The following is a 25,818-nucleotide window of genomic DNA, read 5'->3' on the forward strand; positions in this document are numbered from 1 at the left end:
ACGGGGAGAACATGCAAACTCCATACAAGAAGGCCAGAGCCGAACCCAGCACCTCTGCATGTGAGGCAGACACGCCAACCTCTCTACCACCATGCCACCCTGCTATTTTTTTTTATATATTTAGGAGTAAAATTACCATTGTTGTCTTACTACTGTAGTATAATGCTGAATTTGTCCAAATAACATTGGGAATAAATATTGTATGCTCTTATAGTTGCATGAAACTTTGAAGGTCGAGCCTCTAATGTGCATGACAAACAAGCTGTCATTTCAAAATTTTAATGCAATATGCATATTATTGGCTTTTTCTTTGTTTGTGTTTTGTGTTTTTTGTGTTTGTGTCTTTGCTTTTTGTTAGAAACTACAATCTTAAAAAGGTTGTAAAAAAGATTTCTTTCCATGCAATTTGTGCCAATGAATGCTGAATAAATCAAATCAAAATTGTTACAATATATTGGTAGAGTATGTATAATAAGCCACTTTGCCGTGGTTGATACTAAAGAAGAGGTGGCAATTTCTTGAAGAGTCCTTGAGATGATTCACTAAATGATTTTTTTTTGTTGTTGTTGCCCGAAGCTAACCGCACACTCGGGGAAGCAAACCTCCGACTGAGGTGTCAACTTCCTGTCTTTTAAACACCCATGATGCCACCCCCACCCCCCATCTCTTTTCAGTGACTTTAGTGCGGGACACAAACACAGTTTTCCCCAGTGTAAAAATATCCGAAAGGAGGCAGCGGGAGATGTTTAGACAGCGAGAAAAAGATGACACAAGTCTGTATGCTTCTTGACTCAATAGGCCTTCATGTTGCTTCCTTCCCTACAAATGATGACTGCAAACGCTATTTGTCTGTAGAATCATGCCTGGGGCGTAGAGTTGTGCATATGGTGTGACTGGGTTGATAATTTGTTCCTAAACAGGTTAACCATGTCAGTAAAATACTGCACTTCAATAAAATTTAATTACTTTTTTGATCATGGAAACATATTTTAATGGCAACTAGCAGCGATGAGTTTTGACAACCAAGAGGAAAATCGCTGTTGTCTTTTGTCACCGGCCAAATAATTCAAAAATAACTTTAAAAAAAAGTTAAGTCAAGTTTAGCGTGGCGAAGAGCTTTGCTATGACTTGCTACTTACATTAGCATGTTTGGTAGTATCGTTAGCTGTGGCTGAGTGGGTGCTTTGCATTTATGTGGTTAACTCTTTTAGTACCAGGCGTTATGGAAACCTCTAGAGTACCAGTATATTTAGCATTCTCTCAGCTACCTTCCATAAAAAAAACAAATTTGATGAGAATTGCATTATTTATTATTGTTATTCCTATATTAAAAGATGAGAAGTGTTGCCCATGGCACTAAAAATGTTAAAAGTGGCTGAACTTGAGCTTCTGTGGTTAGCGAACTCTTTCTTGCAAAGAAGGAAGATCATTCTACCTTCATCAAAATTCTGTCAGGGCTTCTTTAAAAGTTTGATTTACCATTCATTGGACTTACAAGTCACTTCCATTTTACATTTTCCTTTTGCTCCTGAACTTGCCCTCCCACACGCAACAGGAGCCTATCAACTTTTGCCAAACACAATGATAACAATCAGTGTCCACTTAAGGTTATGATTGCCCTTTGTTTTCTAACCTCTAAGAACCCAAGCACAAGAAGCCCAGTGCATGAGAACGAACTCACTCAGCATACAGGAAACATAGAAGAGACAAAAAATACATTAACGCAATAAATCTAAACGTTAATGAAGGATGTATTTAATTGATCGTAAATAATCTGTAATTTTGACACTCTTTTGTGGAATATTATTAACGTCCAATAAAAAGCATAAAAAATTGTTTCTTTCAAAAACCCCCACAAACAAACATCGGTTAGGTATTTTAATGGAACGGGTGAATGGAGACACCCCCCCGCCCCCACACACACACACACACACACACACCAAAATTATTGAAAACTATGTTTTAACTTCCTAGGTCCTGAATCCTCTGTTGTCCTCCAACAAGGAGATTGACAGTGGAGTGAGACAGAAGGAAGAATACACATTTTGGGGACATTGATCCGCGATGTCGTCTCCTAAAGATGACATCACATCATTGCTTGTGTCGCAAATGTGGCACCTGTTTGGTTTCTTACTTTCATCAAATATGTCTACTTTTGTGCTTCAAGGGTGATTAAATTAATTAAATATGTTCAATATTTCAAGTTCACTGCTATGAAGAGCAGGACATAATGAACGTTGCAATTAAGACACTTGAAATGAGCACAGGGAAGTAATGTGGTGTAGAGTTAGTAATAATTGATCCTTTATGAAAGCACATACCAGAAATGAATAAGAGACCTGATTTAAATTGAGAGATTTTTTTTCTTTAAGCAATTACTTTGCTTATTAAAGTGAAGTAGTGAAGAAATTAACGTTATAGAATACCAATAAGCGTTTCACATAGCAGCTCTATTGCGATGATCACTACACAATTGCATTTTAGAAAAAAGGTCCAAACTTGCTGAATAACAACACTTTTCATAGAGTTGGATTATGAAGGGTTATTGTTATTTCAATGCTCCAAAGAGACAGCAAACGCATCGGCAATCTTTCACAAACACCAATTATTGATGTCATTTTCACATCATAAAACTGTTACGATGCCTCCAGGATCAACAACAGAAGCCTGCTGTGGTTGGTGAGGATATCGCAAAAGCCCGAGGCCAACCTACAGCAACATGGTGTGCGAAACCTTATAATGTTTGGCGCAAACACAAGGAAGAAAAGTTAACATCTTTATGGGTCAAGGTCGAAAAGTGTTGAGAAAATAAGCAAAATTCCTAACTAATAAACATTAACACAACAAAAACTAGATGCAACACTTAAACAATTACCCGTGACCTAAAAGTGGCTAAAAAAATGGATTGGTGAATGCATACAACTTTGGAGAGTTGTCACAAATATCAGCTTGAAAAATAATTTTGAAATACTGGGGGGAAATCAACATGGAACACTAATAGTTTTTAAATTAGTAACTTGAAAACTGGTCAGTTTCCCTGGCTGCCTCCTTGAATATTGTCTCTGCATTGCGGTCATCACTACATACATAGTCACTACTACTACTACTATTAATAATAAATTAATTCATTATAGTTAATAATTGTTAATATTATATTATTTTATTAATAAAAATGTTGCTTCAGGCCCCCGTGATAAACCTGCAAAACAAATAAAAAATGCTCGACAAAATTAGAAAATTGCTCCTCAAATTAAATCAAAAATTCACAAAACTGCTCAGCAAAATAAATGTATATTTTGAACCTAGATCTACAGTAATAACATTTGATACAGCGTATTGGGTGCCACACTAGTGCTAAATAATAGAACCACCCCTGTAGCACATTATATCTTTACTAATGGGATTTTGTTGTAAGAATTGCTGTTCCTCATACTTCCTTCACTAAACACCACTTTAGAACTTTATGTTCCAAATGATTTTATCTTAATTTGAAAAGACAACGGTACTGTTTCCATCATGGCACAATTAGAGCTGCTAATAACTGCAGACACTTTGAGAAAATCTCTTTTACCCCTTGGAGTGTCTTCAAGTAACCCCATTTAAGAGCCGCTGATCCAGATGGTCATTGGCAAAGTTCAGACGAGCCTGAACATGTGCTGACTTCAACAGGACTTGGCGAGTACTGTAGGATTTTAAACTGACTGTGTAGTCTTGCCAGCCTTGTGCAGGGTTGATGATTCTGTGGACCAGGGGCAGAGCTATGTGGAGGCCAAAGGGGGCCAGGACCATCTCCACATTGTGGGTAAATATTTATGGATGGTAGGACGAAATATTATGCATGCACCATCCCACTGAAAAAATTGTGGCTATGCCTCTTCTGTGTACATGTCTGGTAACCCATTAAAACAGGACCAATTAATACAGTGGAGGACGGGAGGAGGACAGGAGGGCTCACGAGCCAAATTTCTGGTTGGTTATCAGGTGGTTCAAATACTTGTTCCACAAAATAAAATAGCAATTATTTCAAAATAAGTCATTTTCTGGATTTGTTTTTAGACTATGTCACTAAGAGTTCACATTTGTTCAAAGTGGGGAAAATCTATGGAAAATAAATACTTCCTACTGTAAGCTACATTTCAATTGGACATTTATTATTAAAGCCAATGGGGTGATTCCATAATTAATAAATTCACAGTTACTGGCCACAATCTTAGCTTAAGTTCCAATGCATGAAGTGATGGTTCAATATTGATTGACAGATTTATTCGTTTTATAAATTGTTCCTTGTTGCCTAGTAATACGAAAGGGCATTGCTAATATTTTGACAATCCTGCTAAATGAAATATAATTATTAATCCAGTTTGGTTTGATGCAGCACAATTTATGACTTCAATAATACAAATATTAGTCACATAAATCTATAACTGGATGTGCCTAATGTTGTGTCCAAAGGTTTTTTTTTTTTAACTTCGCTGTGACTGCAAATGCAGTAAAGGGAGGATAATCGAATTATTCCACCTCACACACTATATGTAAATATGCCTACATAATGAAGGAATGTCCACACTTTGCACTAGCACGCAGTGTGAGTTGTGTGTATGTGTGCGTGAGAACATGTGCAACTGCATTTTTCCAACCACGTAATCAGCTTATTTAATAAGAGAAAATGCCAGCGGAGGCTGACTCAATGCATTGAGAGATGGTATAATTTCTGCAGATAAACAATGAGAAGAAAGACTAAGTGAGTGAGTGAAGCAAGAATGATGTTCTCCGGGGGACCAGTTTGTGGATGTAGCCTTCAGATGCTCTGTGCTGTCGATTCTTATTTATTTAACCGCCCCGCTTATGCACGTGTGAAACTACTGGCCTCATAACTGCTGTTTTTACAATGGATACGGTAATTCGACTGCATTTACTCCAATAGTTATGAGATTAGAGAGGCTTCAGTGGGTTCTTTTAGTGAGTCATCAAAATTAATAAATAACCGCCATCAGGGAAAAAAAAATGTCGTAATTTAACTCGATAGACATTCTCTCACATGGTTAAAGAATAACTGAACCCATTTTTCTCTGTTGTGAATATATATAAATATAAATATAAATATATATATATATATATATATATATATATATATATATATATATATATATATATATATATATATATAGATATAGATATATATATATCAAACATGCTAATTTGTCTTCAATTAAAAATTATTTGAATGACAATGGTTTTTGCTTCGATCTATAGACAATCAGCATGATCTACTCCGCTCTGCTTTGCAAGACCAAATGGCAAGTGTAGATACTTATAAGCCCCGCTTTCTTTTTTTAACAATAATTAATCAAGTTTTAAATTGTAAAGAAAGTGCCCTATTCCAAAAAAATAGCGAATGGAGCCACAGCTGTTACGCTTTTTTTTTTTTTTTAAAGGAAAATTGAAAAGCAGGAGAAACACCAAGAGCTGAAGGAAGAACTTCAGACAATGTGGGATCTTAAGACATCAATGGTACCTGTAGCGATCCTTACATTTGCTCCTTGTGTACCAACAAGGCTCCACCATTGTTGTTGTTTGTCTCATTAGGATTGATGTTCTGTGGTTTGCCATTTCCTGCGCAGCTGTTTTGAAGTTGGAAATCCACTGCAGCCAAGCCCACACAAACCTTTCAATATATTGGAACACTAGGGAACCTGCTGATGATAGCAATGCCTTCAGGGATGGCTAGCAAGCGGACACCCAATTAGCCTTTGCCAAAACACAATGTCATTTTGGGTGATATGCGATAAACAAACACAGACAAAAAGAGACATGAGAGACCGATCAATCAAAATTATAAAACACAGACACAGATTTCATTGCAATGTCAGCACACTGTTTTGTGTTGCCTTCAGCAAAACTTTCTTTACAGGCTACTGATTAGACCTGCTGCTTCACTCGCCCATTGAATGTAGAAAGATACTTGCAGAATATTCTTGGAACGAGGCAAAAAATTAGTGTGAGCAGCTTGTTAATAAGAATAACCGCTGCAGTTATTATAATCGTTATTATTACTATGAATATCATGTCAAGGGTTGAGTCAACACAAACTCAATTTTCCACTCACTATTTTGACAGCTTTGAGCTTCCTACTCGCCCGACTGCCGCCCAAGGAACATTTAATGTGTTTCTATTCATTTGTTCCGACTGTTTGAGAGCCATCCCACGCAGCACTGTTTCTTTTACCATGTGACCTACAAAGCAATTACATATGATATGACGCCGCGATTTAGTCAGTCAGTCACGTTTTTCCCAGTTATATTTGCAGCCTATATTTCTATTAGCGCCCAGATGCAAAGTCCCCACCCACATTTAAAATTGCCACTTCAAGGTGACAAACAATGAAATCGGTCAGCATGTGTTTCAGTGCTGGCATAAATTGCCCGCTCCACAGTCAGAATACAAACACACATGTGCGCAGTGTAACTACAAAACAATTTTGTTTTGTGCCCTCCCTCCACGCTTTCTTGCGAACATTTAATCAAGTAGTCCGAAGGAACGGGAGGGGCTTACTGATTCTTTGTTTGTATTTCTGAGGAGGTTCTAGGAAGCAGGCTGAGAGCGTAATAGCCACTTGGCAAACACACTGACAATGGATATTTAACGATTTAACTCTTTTTCCCGCAGTATCACGAACACGATTAGGCACGCAGCCCACATGAATACACGGCGATATATCAACTCTAATCCACCGCTAACAGCTGACAATGCGCATTCCGCGTTGACTGAAAATGGCATGACAATGAACGCATGCATCAATCGCAGGGATTCGCTTTGGCTAAGCGTCAAAGGCTTTCTGTCCGAACTGGATCGTTTCTCGTCTCTCTTGATCACAGGACAAAATGTGTGGTTAGTTTTGGCGCTTGTAATCAAGCACAATGGCCAACGCATCTCATGGCCTTTCCAATTCCCTCTGTGCAGTTTACTTTGTTGACTGCTTGACTGTGACACTGATTAGCAGACTGATTTGAAACACTTTCCCTGTCACTGAGTCATTTCCTGTTTGGACAGCACGACAAAAGAACAGTTGTGTTTTGTTGTTTGTTCAAGTAACTTCGAGAGCAGTCGATACGTGGCCCCACTAGTCCAAACAAGGCATTATCCATGGCGAAATCCACCCTTTTTATCAATCTCAGGGATGGCCGTTTTCTCACTTGCTGTCAACTGAAAATGACTTCAGACTGACTCCAGGCTCATTTAACAACATATCATGGCTCAGACTTTTTTCAGGGTTTGGTCATATGGCGTTAACAAGCTGAGGCATGATTGATCTTTAACTGAGCTCTGACCAACTGTAATTTCATTTTTAGTTGAGTTAAAAAAAAAAAATGCACAGTTCGGTTCCAAACAGAGTTTTGTACTGACTGTTGACATTTGACCTCTTCGAAAATTCAATTACTGTACATTCCGTACCATAAGGCACAAATAAAAGCCCTTAGATTTCTCAAAATTGCGACCCACAACCTGGTGCTCCTTGTATATTCATTGAATTCCAAAATCTGTTCAAATATGATTGTGCGATTTTGGTAAGTGCTACAACTGGCAGTCAGACCATTTCCCGCTCACATAGGGACCTAGGGGAAGGAACACACACCATATGTAGGCTAGCAGCGATAAACCAATCAGAAAAAAAAAAAAAAACCTAACAATACATACAGTACGTATGTATTTATAAAATACTTCCTTTTAACATACTGTTTCAAGAAAAGTTGTAGCTGAGCTCTTTCATAGTTGGAAATTAACAAAATAAAAGTAAATTGTTCAAAGTGCTAAACGTTAATAAACATGAATGTGAATAGCTCTTACACCTGATGGATCCAGTGGCACTGCAAAAGCCTAAATTGGAAAACCAAAATGTTGCCACACCGTTGATTTAAAAGTAATCTGAGCATCGTGCATTTCTCCTTCTCAATTAATGCAAACAATGTTTTGGTGAATACTGCCACCTACTGTATGAGAGTGTAGCACTCACACCTACCTATCAAACTCAATGCCCTCCATTGCATTTCTGGCTTAATAAACTGTACACTCCAAAAAAGTGAGAAGGAAATGAATCTCGTGGCATGCCGGAACGAGAAATCTTGGGGCTTTTGATGTTGCGAGATCTCGTCTCGCGAAATCTCATCCCATCCCTAGTTATTTGGTCTTCTGTGTTTTCGTTTGTTTTTCACCCAGCCAAAACATATTTAATTCCTTTTTTAATTCATTCAGTATCTGCATCCTTACATTGAAAACCATGAAGTTGGCTCCAGGGGGACTATATGAAGCATTATTTTACCAATATGAATAAATGCAACAACATCTTTTCTAGAAACCAATGGCTTTCTTATGTAATGACACAAAAGGGCACAGGTTAAAGGTATTCAAGTGCAATTCTTTAGAAGGATTTCAGCTTACAGCAAACAGCACACGGAGGAGGCAAAGATTTTCCAATAAATACAGCAGAAGGCCAATTAGCTGCTGTGTGAAAGAGACCTATGATAAAGTGGCACTTTGGCAAAACCTTGACTTCAGTGCATGGGCAGTACAAATCACTTTCTGAGTTGCATCAGACTTTTTATATGGTGCCCCCTTGACAGTTTTTTTTCACTAATAAAATGATCATTTCAACTTTGATACTTCTGTGTCTAGTACTCTTCTAATCTGCATTGCAACATTGATAAGTGATGATGACAGGGAGGAACATGCTTGAAGACTAGTTTTCCTTTTTGCTCTCACTGCAAATGACCAAAAACTCTGACAAAATTAGAGCAGTTAAGTAGAAATCCTTGTTGCATTGAAATTGCAGCAATGAAAGAAGATATCATTTGCCACTGCAGTAAATAAATCTTTTCACTCAAGACAATTTCATATTTCTCAGTATTGACTGATACTGTCTGCAAATGGCCGGATTCCAGCGTGTCCCCTATCTTTCATCCAAAGTCATCTGGGATAATCACCAGCTCAGTTTTGTTTTTAATGGGGCCAATTTAGCCACCAAAGCACAGACCCTTGTGTGTAAGGGGAAATGAAGTATGTTTGTCAATAACTATGCTCACATGCAGTCAATATTCAGGTTAAAGTCAAGTTAATGCCAAAATTCCAGTTTCTGATACATTTGCAATATCTTCATTTTCGCAAAAGGGGCTACAATAATTGTAGTATTTACCCTGGATGAAAAATAAATAAATACATAAATAAATACAGTCACGATGCAACAGACATCATTTCTGATTCTTACTTTCTACTGTCAATAAAACACATTATAATCATGTCACTCACCACAATGGTAATCGCTTTTCTCCTCACTCCATAAGTGTGGCTTTATGCAGTGTATGATTTTGTCATTGTTTCCTATACGTTTTTCTCCCCTCTCACATGCCACGACACGGTTTAAATGGCAACTAAGTTCGAGTTAATAATTTCACACTAACTACAAGAGGGTTATAGGCCTGGGTATCTGTACCTGCTACTTCTGTACCTCTGAAAATTGATATCTTGAACATTAGGTGTACATTACAACAACGACTAAGAAGGAATTAATAAAAACGCCATTGAAAAGAGATCATATTTCGCATATTACAAGATGCAAGTTATAAAATATGTAGCTGAAAATAGTAATTGAGCTGCAGAAAGAAAGTTTGAAGTGCGCGAGAAACTTTTAAGGGATAGGCGAAAAGACAAGGTTACTTTTATTGAAATAAAGAATTTGCTTTTCAAGATGAAATGTCTGTTCTTAGTGTTGGATTTTATCAAATCAATCCCCTCAATCAATCCAAGGTATTTAAATATGATCTTGTTTGGGTCATTGCTTACATCTAAATCCAATTTACAAACCCGAATCAAAAATAATCAGAGACAGACTGATTTGAGATTTGAGATCAGCACAGCTTTTGTGAAGATGATAAAGAGAAGGAGGTAAATTACAATGAAGATAATTGCTAATATGTTGGAAGTCAGACAAGTTTAGGCAAGTTTACACAAATAAAGTATAAAAGTTAGGGAATTGATTGCCTCATTTCTTAAAGTAAACTTTCAAGGCAAAATAAAGTACTACATAACATTAGATCAACAAATCTTTTTAAGTAAGTTTACTTAGATTTCAAGTAAGATTAATGAAAGTTTGCAAGTGGGTTTACTAAGAAAGCAAGTAGGATTAATTACATTTCAATAAGATGAAACGGTTAATGGGTTTCAATGGCTTTCACTTGTAACACGCTTTCCTAGCCTCAAAGCACACAAAGCACTTTTACACCGAGGCCTCACCTCCTAATTTTGCAGCGACTTGTTCAAGTACATTTGGCCTCGGTTGCAGGGTTTGGGATGAACATAAATAACACTTTGGATTGGGAGACAACCATTCTACCACCTGAACCAGGCCAATTTTATGACTGAATGACTGCAATTAGCTCCTTCATTAATCTTAATAAAGACAAACTATAATTACTTTGGTCAAATAATGCAACTGATTTTCAGACTTTAAATCAATAAAAGTAGCCCTGCAGAGAACTCATAACCAGTTCAGTGTGTATTGGACTTTGACTCAGTCATCTATGAGACTCTGAGCAGGATGAACAATATAGAAAATGGATGGATAGATTGTTTACAAACTTTAGTGTCCTTGAGGGGGATCCAATCCTTCACAAATAGACCTCAAAGCGTCCACCCTGTAAACGCTCCATCAAACTACAGCTCAAAAAAGTATAAATTGACAGCATGCAATTGTTGAAAGAGCAAAGTTGCTGGAAATGACATGACACACGCATAGCGACTTTACAGTGATACCCCCGCTCGCTTATTAATGACGTATATTCACACGAGGTGCTGAAAAGAACAACGGCAAATAACCGTAATAAACTTTTAATGCAATAACTGTGAGCTATGCGTGGTGCTTCGGAGAGCCCGCTGTGGGCAGAAAATTAAAAAACTAATGACTTTGCAATTTGGGCGGGCCTTATAAAGTGCTGTAAATTGCACTTTGTCGGATTTTTAAAAAATAGTTAGCATCGTCACTGAGAGGGATCAATTTCCTTACTTCAAGCAGTAACAAGATTTGATCAGTTTAGTTGCATTTGGCCTTTCTTCAAAACAAGAAAGAGACAAAGACAGGTCTATATTTCATCCAAATTGAATGCGCAAGGTAATTCTCAAGTTAAACAGTACCTCAGCCAGCCAGGTAACCTCTGCATTGTAAGCAAATGGCCCGTCCTGGATGGAATCCTTAAATAGCCTGACTTTCTACCCACGGTCCTCAGTCTGGCATCTGAGCGCGTCCACTTATTCCCCAGTGACCCCGGCACTGATCTCTGAAAGCAGTAGGCATTATCTGACTCTCCCGCACTTGCACATTACAGTCACTGGGCGCACTGTTTCTCCAACCTTAAGATAAGAAGCCTAAGAAAGGATGTTTGCTGTGTTCACGCAATAAAGAATGTTTTTGCTTCATCAGATAAAGTGGAGAAAATCTCACTTTCCAAAAGTTAATAGAAACTGGATGCGACCTCTTGACAGGAAGTGAAGAATGAAGACATGGCTGCAATCTTTTTTTTCGAGTGCCATAAAGCTAGCTATTAAACTGATCATGTTTTTCAGAGAACGTTATTAGAGAGGTGGGTTGTTTCTATATATTATATATATATATATATATATATATATATATATTGTTTTTATATATTTGTATATAAGCAAAACATAGTATGGCTTTTGTTACCGTGACAACGAGCATGGAGACCGTGTGTGACTACGCCAGCTTAGTCAGCGTGCTACTTTTTCGACACCTCGAGTGACTATTTTGGAATCCGTGAGCAAAAATATCTGGTTCTTTTTTGTGGAGCTCTTGCAGACTGTTGCAGACTATGAGATGGGATGTGCTGGTTGATCAAAACATTCCAAAAAATAATAGAAAACAACCCTTAGAGTCAAGCTTCATCTTCTACCTGATTGATTGAGCATGTGTTGTTAAAAATATAGCAACAAAATCAGATGTTCCTTTGAGAACTAGACCAGTCAGTCTATGTGTATTGCCGCACCATTTCTGTTTAAAAATCCATTGCTTAAAGTTATACATGGTGAACCCAGTGTTGTTCATTAGCCTATCTATGGCGATTTACATTGTTTGTAAGCATTACGCTAAGCATATTTTATCATAGTGTTAGTATAGTGACGTTTCCAGTACCATCCATTAAAGTGCATATTAAAAAAGGCGAAAACACACACACGCTGACACAGGTTCTTTGATTAAAGCATTCAGTAACAAATCACCAAATGACTGGTGGTATCTCTGTAAACAAGTTGCCCTTCCCATAGCAGTCAGACCTCTCATCAAGAACCATTGCAAACTTTTATAAATGTTCAATAAATAATCTCTGACAGCATAAAACTGATCATCACTGTCTTTATAAAGGCGTATTTTTGACAAAGCTATTATGAGGGTTCTTATTAGATTCATGGGTGCATAATGTTGTGCCCTGTGAGTGTAATTTGTTGTCGTCATTTAGTTGTGCGCACTGTAGAGCACTTAAATTTATTGCAGCAGCAAAATGATACCTTAGCCTCTGCTTCTATAACATGGCAATGATGTCAGAATTTAAAATGAGCTGCTATGCTACAATGCATCATTGATATAAACTATCTTTAATTGCAGTTCATCTATTGCCTGGTGCGCTAGTAATTTCAGTGAGGGAAGTAAAGATCTTTTTCATTTCTATTGCAACTGGCATGGACAGTATGTGTGTGTGTGTGTGCGTGTGCGTATATATATATATATATATATATATATATATATATATATATATATATATATATATATATATATTAGTTAGATAGATAGATAGATAGATAGATAGATAGATAGATAGATAGATAGATAGATAGATAGATAGATAGATAGATAGATAGATAGATAGATAGATAGATAGATAGATAGATAGATAGATAGATAGATAGATAGATAGAAAAGCAGAAAATCTACTTTTTTCTACATTATTAGACTAATGCGTTTGATCTTTAGTATGTTGAAGTCATGGTTATTCTAATTTTTGTGACATATTTCCACTTTTTTCACACCCAATTTTTCACTTAACTGTTTATGCAATGAATGAATAGGGTTATGTTGGTAAGAATTGAGGGTTGACTTTGGTCCTTCAACTCCTTCAACATAAAATATGCTACTGAACTCCAGAATCTAGCAAGGAAAATGAAGGCGAAACCACTGGCTGAGACCATTTTGTCAATAGTGTCAATGTGTTGATGTAGCCCTGCGATAGCCTTCTACCTAATTAGTTTTCTATCAGCTGCAAGCGTCTAAATCGCCAGGTCAGAAGTCGTTGATGCTGGAAAAGTCAATGACTATCTCATAAAATCCAGTTTTCCGTGAAAAGCTCTCTTTTGTAGTAATGTGAGAGAAGAGTCACAATTATGTTGCCATGTTCTGCAGGCTGGCTGTGGAGGTGGTGGCTGCGATGACATTAACTGGGGCTCAAAATAAACCTGCACATTCTAGTTTGAGCAATTACTGTGTCACTTTCCTGCCACTGCAATTATACACCCCTTCTCTCTGCGCTTGTCATTACCAAAAATTTCCTTGTCACATCTCTAAACGTGTCTTTAATTTGGTAAGAATTTTCAGATAATGTGTTTATTTTGAAACAACAAAAGGAGGATAAAAGCTCATTTTTGAAGAAACCATTAACAATAACAAAAGATACCAATTTGAAGCATTAATTTGTAAGAAAAAGGACATCAAATTTCACTTTAGAAAGTGATGATTCACTTGCGTAGCTTTGAGTAGAGTTGGGGTTAAAATAGCAAGCCTGAACAAGAATGAGCTTTCATGAACTAGGCTGTTCGTATCCCTTGTAAAAATGTTTATATTACGATTCAAAGTACTGTAATGTCACTGTTGTTGCCATGGTGAGATTGGATCATTAACTTTAGTGCTCTATAAAATTGACTTACACGTATGTTCACTACATGTTGCTGGGTGTTAGGTTGACCAGATTTATCAAAAATAAAAACTGGGATATAAATTTCCTGAAAATGAAATGTACAAAAAATGCTCACGTATATGTACAACAACTTTAATCACTAGTTTAGTCACTAGGCACCAGTTGCTAAACTAGAACTTGTTTTGACATTTTAAATATCCTGCTGTGTGGGTGGTCATAGAACGTATCTTCAGTCAACTGCGTGAGCGAGTAGATTACTCCCTTTTTTGTTTGTTTCTCCAACTAATGCTTGATTATTTCAATGCAAGCAATTTCGGTGGGGCAAAAACTTGTTCATAAAAGTGCATCTCTCTATGGTGTGACTTCATTTCCCATGATTGCTCAACACTGAGGCAGGAAGTAGTTCTAGTGTCCGGTATGATATTAAAGTGAAAGTAAGAAGTTTTGATTCTTTTTAATCGGTTTATTGTAGGTAGCTAGGTATCCTTTATTGCCATTACATGCATCACAAGGCAACAAAATTTTGACTTACCGAGCTGGATTTATTGTATACATCGCCAAAAAAAAAAAAAGTGCCATGTAGGGATGTGACATGAATAAAATCGGGACCAAGCAATAGGACTGGCGAAATCAGTCGTGGCGCAGGACACAAGACTGAAAATCATTATGGTCTTGGTTAAAAGAAGACGTCTGGTCTTCCTTCCCTTCAATAGCGTCTATTGTAACTAATGTGTTCGCATTATGCTAACTCCAAGGATAATCTACAAAGTTTAGGTTAAAATGAAAGAGAATAGATTTGCTGGTGTGGCTAGCATAGATTAGCTACTGTACTTTTGTTGTTCCAATAGACTTGTCATCAGTGGAAACACAAATCAGAGGGTATGGTCTTCTAAATATCCGTCTAACCTCCCTAAATTAAAACAATCAATCTCCTTTGTAGTCATTTACGACGATCCGTTTCCTCCCTCTCCATTGCAAACTGATTGGGGTGACTATTGTTTGAAGAGCATGTGCAGCGAATATAAAAAGTGCACATGACGCTTCAAAGGCCAGTTTTTTTTTTTTTCCAATACAAATAACAAGGATATAACTTTTCCTAAACACAAAGATAAACTGTTAAAAAGCAGAGTGGTGATACGAGGTTATCAGAGGAAGGAAAGGACATGACACTTTAAAAAATGACTGGAGCCACTCAAGGCATGTATTTGACTGACATCTGAAATAACCTGTGTTGGCAAAAATGTCACTCGATAAAAATATTTTACACTTGGCAGGAGATTGGTCTATATTGCGGGTAGTGTCAAAAAGTGATGAAATCAAATGAAGCACTGGAGACATTCTTTAAAGTGTTATTACAAAAGATGAGCTGTTGTGATATCAATTTCCACGTGATTGCTACGGTCATGTATTTGTCACCTTTGCCATAGTAGTCATTTATTGGTCACCTTTGTCATTTTTATGTATTTATCAATTTTGTCATATAGGCTCCTGTATTTACTGTCGTGACTGCTTTATTCGGTGATGTGTCAATAGCTGTGGTCCTTCAGTTTGCTTTTTCATGTCATAGAGCACAGGTGTCAAAGTAAAGGCCCGGGGGCCAGATCCGGCCCGCCACCTCACTTTTTGTGGCCCTTGAAATGCTGATGTGACTTAAGGTTTCTGACTAAAATACCAAAATTGCAAGTTGTCTTTAACTTTTAAAAATGTAGGGGAAGAAAAACGTACTTGTTCTCCAAATCTCTTTTGAACAGTTTTTGCCGGCTTCCGATATCAAATCTTGGTAAATGTGTAATCAACACACTTAAAATGTATTTGAATTTCACAGTCATTCCGGCCCTCTGACAGAAACTATCACTACAATGCGGCCCAAAATAAAAATTTGTTTGACACCACTGTCATAGAGGATAAATGTTTGAGAAAATTTAAAATCAAGGTTCTCAGTGAGGTGTTGTTTCCAAGTCTAATTTCCGAGGTAAATCCAGTTTCTTTCATTTTTAGTCAGCCATGGTTATGTTGATTTTTTTTTTTTTTTTTTTTCATCAAGACTATTACTGCTTTTCGACTTCCATGTCCTATCTATTTCTGGGTCCAAATTCTGCTCCTCACACGACACGAGCAACATAGCAGGTTAAATATGAGGTGTGAGGACGGTGGAATCAGGAGGTCGCCTATTTCAAAGTGGCAATAGTGTTAGAATGCTTGCACGTCCTCACCGAGGGGAGAGAGAGAGAGAGAGAGACAGAGGTTGGTAACATGCATCCATCAGCCTCATTAGGTAGTAGGAAAGCTCCAACCTAACAACCAGTCTTGTCTCATGTGAGCCTGCTTGGCACATACAAGCACACTCACCCACATACACACTCCGGCTTGCTTTTCCAATACAAGCGTTAGTGCACACACAAAGAAAAGAGAAAAGGCTGCGCACAATCACCGCTCTAGGTAAATCTTATGTTTACGCAGTGCTTGTTTAATCACTCGAATGAGCAAGATCAATTTGGTTTTGGAATTTGAGAATCATAGGAATTGTAACACTAGTAAAGGTCTTTTTTTTTATGCATCTGGGTTTGCACATCCATGTACTGTGATGCCCCAAGCGGACTTCTGATAGATGTGAACCAAAGAGAGGTGATCCATTGAAGTGAGAGGCTGGCTGGAGATCATGGAGCATGGAGTTTTGCTGAGACTTGTGAATATGGTTGAAATCCATGTGGGAGAGAAAAAAAAAGCACACATATATAACCATCCATCCATTTTCTATTGACACTTATCTTCACAAGGGTCACAGGTTTGCAGTATATTATATATATATATATATATATATATATATATATATATATATATATATATATATATATATACACACTGCTCAAAGTGAGACAGTGGCATTCTTCATAAGCAATAAATTGAATCATGGAATTTTTGATGATGTTGTTTTGGTGAGTCACGCTTAGCTCCTAATGAACTCTTTCCGGCAATGCTCTTTTCATGCTGCGCCTAACAAGCATAGTCTGTTCACAATAACTGCCTATCTCTCCATGGGTTACAAGTGGTTTGAAGCATGATTTCACTACAAAAAAAATAAATAAAATAAATTAAAAAAAAAAAAATCTGAAAAAAGTGGCAGCAAATACAAATAGTATGCCACCTTTTGTATTATCATACTTTGTCAAATGCAAAAAGATAGCTTTTGGATGCTAAGCTAGCCAGTTAGGCTCTACTGAACCTAGCATACCAAACTTCGTAAAGAAGTCAAAATATCGGCACCAAATACCGGTCTAACCCTAATCAGGCCCAACTGGAACTTCAGTGTGTCCCTTAAGAAGGATGAAGTCCACAACTTTTGAGTTAATATAACACCACTTTACAACCTGAACCATGCCGCTCATTTTGTCCATTACAATGTTGAGAAAAATTTCAATCATCCATCAGATCAAAAAAAAAAAAAGGTATCTAGAAAGCCAATTAATAAGGTAGCTTTGTTCACCAAACAAAAGTCTTGTATCCTCTTGAGTAAAATGTCAAGGAAGCTGCCAGTAAAAATTCTGTTTAGTACCACGCAAGCAATATTTGGCACTTGACCCAAGGGCTTTGCAAATAATTGTTGAAGTATGGTGTGCGGCTTTTAGCCCAGCGGCTTGACCCACCACCTTACTTCATCTCAAATCCACCTTTTTCAAAGTGACCTTTTTCCATGACTTACGTTCGGAGCGGAACCAAACGATTCACTCAGCGGTTCTGAGCCAGCCGCGAAATAAATGCTGCCTGCGTGTCAGCTTTCATGTGGCGCAATCAGCCTGACTGATTTAACAATCTATACTCTTCAAATGGATTGCACATTCATACCCACAAACACACACAACAAATTACATATATATGTGGAGGATTGTTCTCAACATATCTTTAATCATGTTTTTTTTGCAGGGATCTTACTACAGAATACTTATTTTTTTGTTTGCACACAAGACATACAAAAAAAACATAAAGCGAATACTAAAACTAATAAATGCCAAACAAATGAGAAATTATTAATTTACTAATAATCAGCCTACTAGTACCACACATTTAATATTTATTTGAATCAATTACTGTAACGTAACAATTTAAATCAGTGAAATTTTGTCCATTATTGTATGCCTATTTACTCATTCAGTGTCAACTATCTTCAGGCTCTCCTTTACCCTAACGTTTGTTAAAGAAATAAATAAATAAATAAGTACCTCAAATGAATGGCTGGACTCAGAAAAGACATATAAATATGTCTTTGGGTTTGAATGAGGTAAAATTGGCATTTTTTAATTTAAAACTCTCCTGTTAGATGCTGCTACTATCCACATAAACCTCATACAGTATCTCCAAACACTGCAGTGTACTGTACATGGTCTAGTTTCATTATCTAGAGCAGTGAAAATATTCTCATGAGAATCTACCAGCGATTCTCATTTCTTTGTTAATCCAAACCACGTTTTATCCCATGAGGCCGGAATGCTTTAGAACAAAGACAGTCCAGTGATATTCTTAGCGGATACTGTAAGTGGCCTTGCACATGCCACCAAGGCCTTATTTCCTCTGACAGATTGTAGTCCACAAAAGCTCTTTGCTTTTTTCTCTTTTTTAACTCATTCACATCAAGCCATTTTCGATCTTTTTGCCATTTTCGAGACCAATAAGATATTGTATTCAGGTTCATATTTCATATCTAAAACAGGGTATTGATGCCTTCTACTGATGTTTGTGCGCCTTTAATGCTGTTTCAGAGACAAGAATTTATAGTAGCGGAGCATCAAACAACCCCCTCAGGAATCAGTGTGAATGGAAAAGAGAAGTCACACGATTTGGCTTGAATCGCCGATTTCGGATTTGGAACTAGTTTGGCTAAAACTTTAAAAAGCATCAACTTGGACATTCTTAACATTCACAAAATGAGCACAAGAAGAACAAAAAAAGCAAAGGTGGGACTTCTTTTTTAATTGAGATTTTTGATTCACACACTCTAAAAATAAATGCATGGCGACGGAGGTGTTGGTTAACTTCAAATGTTTCAACTTGAACAATGTGGGCATCCAATGCAACAAGCCAAGACCAAAAATAAGTGTGAGGGCAATTATAACAAGTGCTAAAAATAATGACGATTCTGTGAAAAACAACACTGGAACAAAGCACTTCTCGTACATTATTAAGTTTACACCAAACACTTTATACTGTGAAGCACTGTAGATCAATGAGCAACACAGTCACCTCCGAGCAACTAACATCACTTCATCAGAATTTGACTGCTGATCTGGAGCACATCCAGATCACGCCTGATCTTCTATTTTTTTTTTTTTTTCTTTGTGGGGGTGTGATAATTGCTCTTCCACAATTTATCTTAGCAATGTTTCCGGTCCTGAAGTATTTCACATGTCAAGAATTTGAATTGTAGAAATAGGCGAGGATGAGAGGGAATGAGTGGACGAGAGAGAGTGAGAGAGAGAGAGAGAATGTCGGCCACTTGGATGTATTTACTGGACTCCAATGCTGTTCAATACGTAGATGCCAAAAGAGTAACGAGCCCGAGACTCGCCAGAACATTGCGAGCCACAACCGCGCGGCTGGTGGACAGTAACAAGTCACTTATGCAATGCGTCTGAAATACCCAAACAATCCACTATTTGGAGGAGGTGGTGGGTGTTCGGGGTCAGTCCTCACATTAAGTTAGTAGTAACTCAGACTTGTACTTATTTCATCTCTGTGTCGTGATGATTCTGTTAGAAGCGCACGCAAAGGTCAGAGAAGCTCCTGTCTACATCCCTTTGCCTTTTTGGAAGAGGTCATCCTAGGCCAAATAAAATCTTTCCACTCTGCCTTTTTTTGCTCCACCTGGCTCACACTAGATGAAGCACAGTTATAAATACTGAGATAATTTGGTAAATACTGTATATATATTTTATTGCAAGGTATGACATGGCCTAGTGAGGTGGTTTGTCTGTCATCTGACAGAGTCTTTCATTTTTTGTTTTATTTATTTGCCTGATTCCTGCGTGTGTGGCTTTCTGCCGTTTCTTATCAGCCACTGTAATAGATATGTTAACCCTTGTGCATTATTTTCACCGTTTTGGGGTCATTTTCCTCCAAATCATTCTCACAGTATTTTATCCAATGGCACATGCCTGGTAGTGTGACAACTAAGTGGTCGTACCATGTTGAACTTTGACATCTCGTCAATCTGGGTGAAATTTCAGCTGCCTAGTGTCTTCTTTCATATCGCACGCATGGTAGTAGTGCTGCACGATTATAGCCGAAATAACAATCATGATTATTTTGGTCAATATTGAGACCGTGATTATTAATCGTTATTATTCATGTTTGGTCAAACGTCAATTTATTGCCCTTTTTTTTTTAAACAAGCAATGTACAAACAAGGCTTCAAGGCTTGATACAGTACAAATAATAACAATTACCTAAAATAAATAGATAAAGTAATTAATAAGACAAATTCACTCAGGACATGGCAAAAACTTGGCACACAGGAAAACACAGGTAACTTACTTGCTGAGTGTAAACCAATGAAAAAAAAAAAATCTAATTAGGCCCAAGCACATTATTTACCTTTAAGCAAATGTAAATCAATTAGCCGTCAAAATGTTGTTTTCGGTCATTTCAAACCGAATTCATTCAAATTTTTTGCCAATCGGATTTTTCAGAGTAGGTCTCGATCGACAACTAGCACTGTATATATTAGGAATCAAGGAGAGGTTTATGTCATGCAAACATGTGGGAAACATTGCCCCCTGGTGGTAGGAAGACAAAGTGCTTGATTTGACTTGTAATCAAAAAAAGAGCTTGATTTTCTAAATGCTAATATCGCTAAGTATCAGCTTAATTTATCGTGACAGCCATTATCGTGATTGCGATTACAATTCGATTAATTGTGCAGCCCTATCTGGTAGCGTGATAACTCAGTGGCCGTACCATGTCGAACTTAGCGTCTTCTTTCAATGCTTTCCCTTTGATATGAACATCAAAGGATTGGACACAATACCGCAAAATGGTTAAAACCAACTGCAGTGTTTGTTTCTGGCGGGACGGGCCCCAAGCTGTAACTGAAGCTTCTGAAAATGAACCCATTTTCAAAGCAATTTGCCCAAACGGCCCACAAAAGCTTCATTCGAGCTTCATTCGAAAATGTTATCTCGATACTCGGGTTGTTATCATTATGTTCACAGTTCACAGCTGGAATTGAACTCGGATCCCTCATCTATGAAGCAGACTTCCTAACTACTCAACCACTGAGACACCCAGAAATAAATACATAAATAAAATCCACCCCAACCTTTGAAAAACTAAGCAGAAATATCTTATGAAGGTGCTGTGTGCTGTCAGTTTTGGGGCGTATGGCTCTAAAATTGGTCAAAGATTTGTTTAATCCCATATTTGAGCCTCAATATCCATGAAACAAATGATCCAAGACAAACCGTGTTCTGGAGAATGTTTAGACTGATGCCATTGATAGAGATAGAAATGATGGAAGTCTATCTGAAAAACTGGCAAAAATTTGCTCTTTAGTTGCATCAAGACAAATTTTGGGAGAGATTTACGTACCTGCCTTGCTCGGTTACACGTGAGCTACACACCTGACATTCAATGTCCGGAGCGTTTTAGTAAAAGAAATTCATAGTAGATATTTTGAAGCTAAAGCTAAGACATGTTTCCAGATATTCACACTTGATTAAAAACTACCCATCAATCACAGATTTTTTTTTTAAATACATCAACAAATGTTTCACAATAGAGAACTAATATATTGGCTTTACCAAGTCACACCAGATTTTTTTCAGGTAAGAGCTTAAGAAACATTGAAAGCACATGAAATTACTCAACTGATTTTCCATTTAAAATCATTTTTTAATAGACATAATTATGAGAAAATGAAGCCTCGTGAACTACTTGTAATGTTTTTGTTATTTTTTATTCTAGATGGCGCTACTTTCTAAAAAAATGGAAGAGAAACATATGACATTTTCACTGCATCTTTAAATCGAAAGTGCCACCAAGAGGAGCAAAAAATGTAGCAAATGATTCATGAGGCTTAATTTTGCCATGACCGTTTGCCATGACAGTTTTGCTTGTTTTTGTTTTTCTCAGAAAACATCATCCCATCGTGACCACGGCGTGTTTGCGCTGGACGGCAGCTCGGAGATAATGTGCAAGTCACATGTTTTGTTTTGTTTTTAATTGGGGGTGGGGGCGGGGGGGTTATGAATCACAGATTGTGAGCTACTTGGGTTGGACATGGTTTTCAATGACCCCTGCCCACTACTATGGTATGCCTGAGCCTTTATTCACTTAAAGCAACATGCCACCTTCATGTTAAAAAAAAAAAAGTCAATGATAGCCCATTTTGCTCAAAAAACACTTTGTTATCATTCACTGATTGTAATCTGATGCAGCTGGGCTGGACATAACTTTCAGAGCGATCCTTCTCTGAATCCCTCCAGGAGATTTGATTCACTAGAGCTATTTCTGTCAAATAGTCTGCATGGCTTGATAAGTGCTCAGGAAAAGCTGAATCAGATGTAAGGGATGTGTAGGATCCATATGGACCGATACCGAGAACCCCAACTGGGAAGCAAATATGCAGAACAACCGTTCTCATCTACAATACGCCGCTATTAAGTTGGCCTCATTTTCTTGCTACAGGATGCACTTACGCTAAGTGCTTATGTGGTGTTTACCTTATCTTGGCAAACACAGCTGGATATAAGTGTCATTTTCCTTTCTCGATTTGTAAGCCTGGTGTTCGGAACAGATAAGGCACTCAACTATTTTTGAAAAATAAATTAATTACTTTATTTTTTCATGTTTACAACACAGTTTTGGCTCCTTCCTCCTCCCTTCCTTAAATAGAATGCATCTGATCTGTCTTGAAGCCTGAAGGTCAGCATCACCCTCAACATCTGATCAAATGTGACTCATTCCTAACAAAAAACGTCAAACTCAACAATTGCCTGACTGTTAACTTTTTTTTTTGCAGTCGCATCACATGCAATTAATTCTCACACACTGCAAAGGACAACTCAACAAGCCCAGTCACACACACACGTATATTTCCATATCAAGATGTTATCTTTCTAAAATGATGTTGAGCTCTTTAGTTGCTCTAGCAAGCCTAACATTGATCGTGGGAGCCAGGGGTGTGCAACCTACAGTCAGTGGATCATAAATGTTAAGGCCAGGTACAATGTTAGGGCTGTATATGCAGTACCAGTCAAATGTTTGGAAACAGATTCAAACGTGAGATCATAAAACTGCCTGATCCCAGGGAAGAATCTAAAATATATTTTGTTCTAAATGTCGTTTTTTTTTTTTTTTAACTTTGGTAAATGATTCATTTCACATACTATGCATCGTTCAGCATTCCTTTAACAAGTAGGGGGAGAAAATTTAAAAAAATGCGTTTGGAAGTGTTTTCAAACTTTTCATCATTTAAAAAAAAAACAATTAAAGCAAAAACAACCACACAGATCATTAAACATCTAACCTACAACTAATCGTATTGCATCAAAACAAATACACGGTATCTTCCTAAAGATCATTAAGTGGGAACATTCATTGGATGGATGGCAGAGGTGATCAAAATCATAAAATGATTTGGACAAAGAAAAAATGTAGCCATTTGAGGAAGGTGACGATGTGTTTGATTGTATTTTTCCATACATGCGCAAAGTAAAGGGGTTGAATGCAGTTCCCATGGTGCCATTAACACTCATATGAAGAAAACCACGCAGTGCTTAATGCATGATCAAAGTTAACATCACTGAAGTCACCCCCAATAAATCAGTCAGAACGTGAGCCCAAAGGCTCCAGGTGAACGATGCATGCATCATTCGAGGGGGAAACTTTAGAAATCTCACCTTCACGCCATAGGTTTGAGCGGATCTCTGTCGCTGTTCGCGTTCTGTTGCCTACGGTTAAATCCAGCATTGGCAATTAGCTCCCCACTTGATTCGTCTTCATTTGCTTTGCGCCTTTTCGACTGCTCTCACGTAGCAGCGAGTGAAGGATGCATCGGGGTTCGTTTGCAACAACGTAAAAAGACTTTGCAAAGAAAATCACATTCAAGTAAAGTCCGGCCCGTTTTGAATCATCAAACGTGGGCGGGTTTGGTGATTAGAACCGCAATTCCAGGATGACTTTGAACGAGAGGCAGAGCGCATCCAAGAGGCAGCTTTTACGCACGGAGTTACCTTCCGCACTGACTGGCTGAGGAGGCGCACGGTGAAGACAAGGAGTGAGCAAGTGGAGAAAGGAGGCGGGGTTACATTTGTCCGAAGCCCCAGTGCTCATTGTGCACACTTTGCCGGAAGAACGCTCAGAACACTGTGCATCACCGCTTTCTTCTCATTCCCCACGAATCAGCTCAAACGTGCGTAATGTGTGCCTCCTCGATTCAGATGGAATCAGCTGGGAGCAAAGTGGACACGTTTTTCTGCGCTAAACCAGTGGCTGAGTGGAGCTGTAATGTAGCAGGAAATTAAAAGCCTATTAAGTGGAAATGAAATTAGGAAGGATGCGCGTTAAAACGCCGGAAATCTGGGATGCTTGTTATTAGGGCGCTCCGTCTTTACTCGCTCACTCAAACAGAAGCTGAAAATAACAGCGTCATGTTCTCACATTAAACTTAAAATTTAAAATACAAACAATTCTGGGATTTTCTTTTACAATGACTTTTCTGCACATTTACAACGTTGTTTGTCACCGTAAAACAGTGCTTCTAAATTTAGCAAAGCCTTCCCTAGGAAAGAGAAAGCTACGCCGACCATGAATAAGATTATTACCTAGAAAGATTGTATATGTATCCTTAAAACTGTATCCTTTTTAAAATAGACACAAGGAAAAAGCATTATATAAAAAAAAAAAAACCTTCAACAACTGTTAACTACTTTTTTACAGCCTTTATACAGGTTAAAGCAGGGGTGTCCAAATCTGGTCCTCAAGGGCCTGTATCCTGCATGTTTTCTAGGTTTTTTTTTCCCTGCCACACCTGATTCAAATGATCAGCTCATCGGCAAGCTCAGCAGAAGCCTGAAAAGGATCCTGATCATTCCAATCAGGTGTGGCGGCGGTAAGGAAGCTGAAAAACATGCAGGACACCGGCCCTTGAGGACCGAGTTTGGACACCCATGGGTTAAAGGTTTGTCTAAGCAAAAATAAACCCAAGTGCATCAAAGTGCCTAAAAAAATGCCCCCCCTTCCCAATCGCTTCCCACCCCAATATTTGAGAAAAACTGCCTAAACCCTTTAAAATAGGGCTGCATCTATGGAGTATTTTTGTTATTCCAGCTCTGTGTTGTAGTGGTTCGCACGTCCACCTCACAGGCGTGATTGTTTGCATGAATGGCTGTTCGTCTCTGTGTGCCCTGCAATTGGCCAGCAACCAGTTCAGGGTGTCCACTGCCTACTGGCCAAAGTCAGCTGGGACAGGCACCAGCAACCGGCTCTCGAAAATGGATGGATAGATGTGACACAGAACATTTGAATCAAATATCAAGTATTTAGATTAAAATAAACACATTAGTACGTCCTTGTTGAAAAACAATGATGAACACAGTAGACCAAATAACAATTTTCCACTTTATTGATTGAACATATAGAAACAAATATCATCAAGATAAAAAAAAGGACAAAGTAAAAAAAAATAAAAATAAAAATCTAGTCCAACACCTGTTGTTAAAAATCAGGTTTAATTTAATATAAAAAAGATAGGTTGATTCCAAATTAGTGGAATGGTTAATAATTCAAATGTCTTTTTTTTTTTTTAATTTTAAAGACCAACTGAGTGTTTGTTTTGTAAGTATTGCCCCCTACAAAAGACTTA

General features: G+C 37.8%; 1 protein-coding gene across 1 annotated transcript in view; it reads right to left on the reverse strand.

Annotated features, from left to right (window-relative positions):
- The window catches only part of drd2a (dopamine receptor D2a), a 40,347-nt gene extending 16,165 nt beyond the window's left edge, over window positions 1-24,182 (reverse strand). The window contains exon 1 of the mRNA XM_088428243.1: window positions 23,855-24,182. Within this exon, the coding sequence (XP_088284369.1) occupies window positions 23,855-23,924 (70 nt within the window). The 5' untranslated portion in view covers window positions 23,925-24,182. The remainder of the gene's footprint in view (window positions 1-23,854) is intronic.
- Between the last annotated feature and the right edge of the window lie 1,636 nt (window positions 24,183-25,818).

This window comes from Hippichthys cyanospilos, chromosome 11 (assembly GCF_059441005.1).
Source record: "Hippichthys cyanospilos isolate Australia breed blue-spotted pipefish chromosome 11, RoL_Hcya_1.0, whole genome shotgun sequence".
Lineage (NCBI taxonomy): Eukaryota > Metazoa > Chordata > Actinopteri > Syngnathiformes > Syngnathidae > Hippichthys > Hippichthys cyanospilos.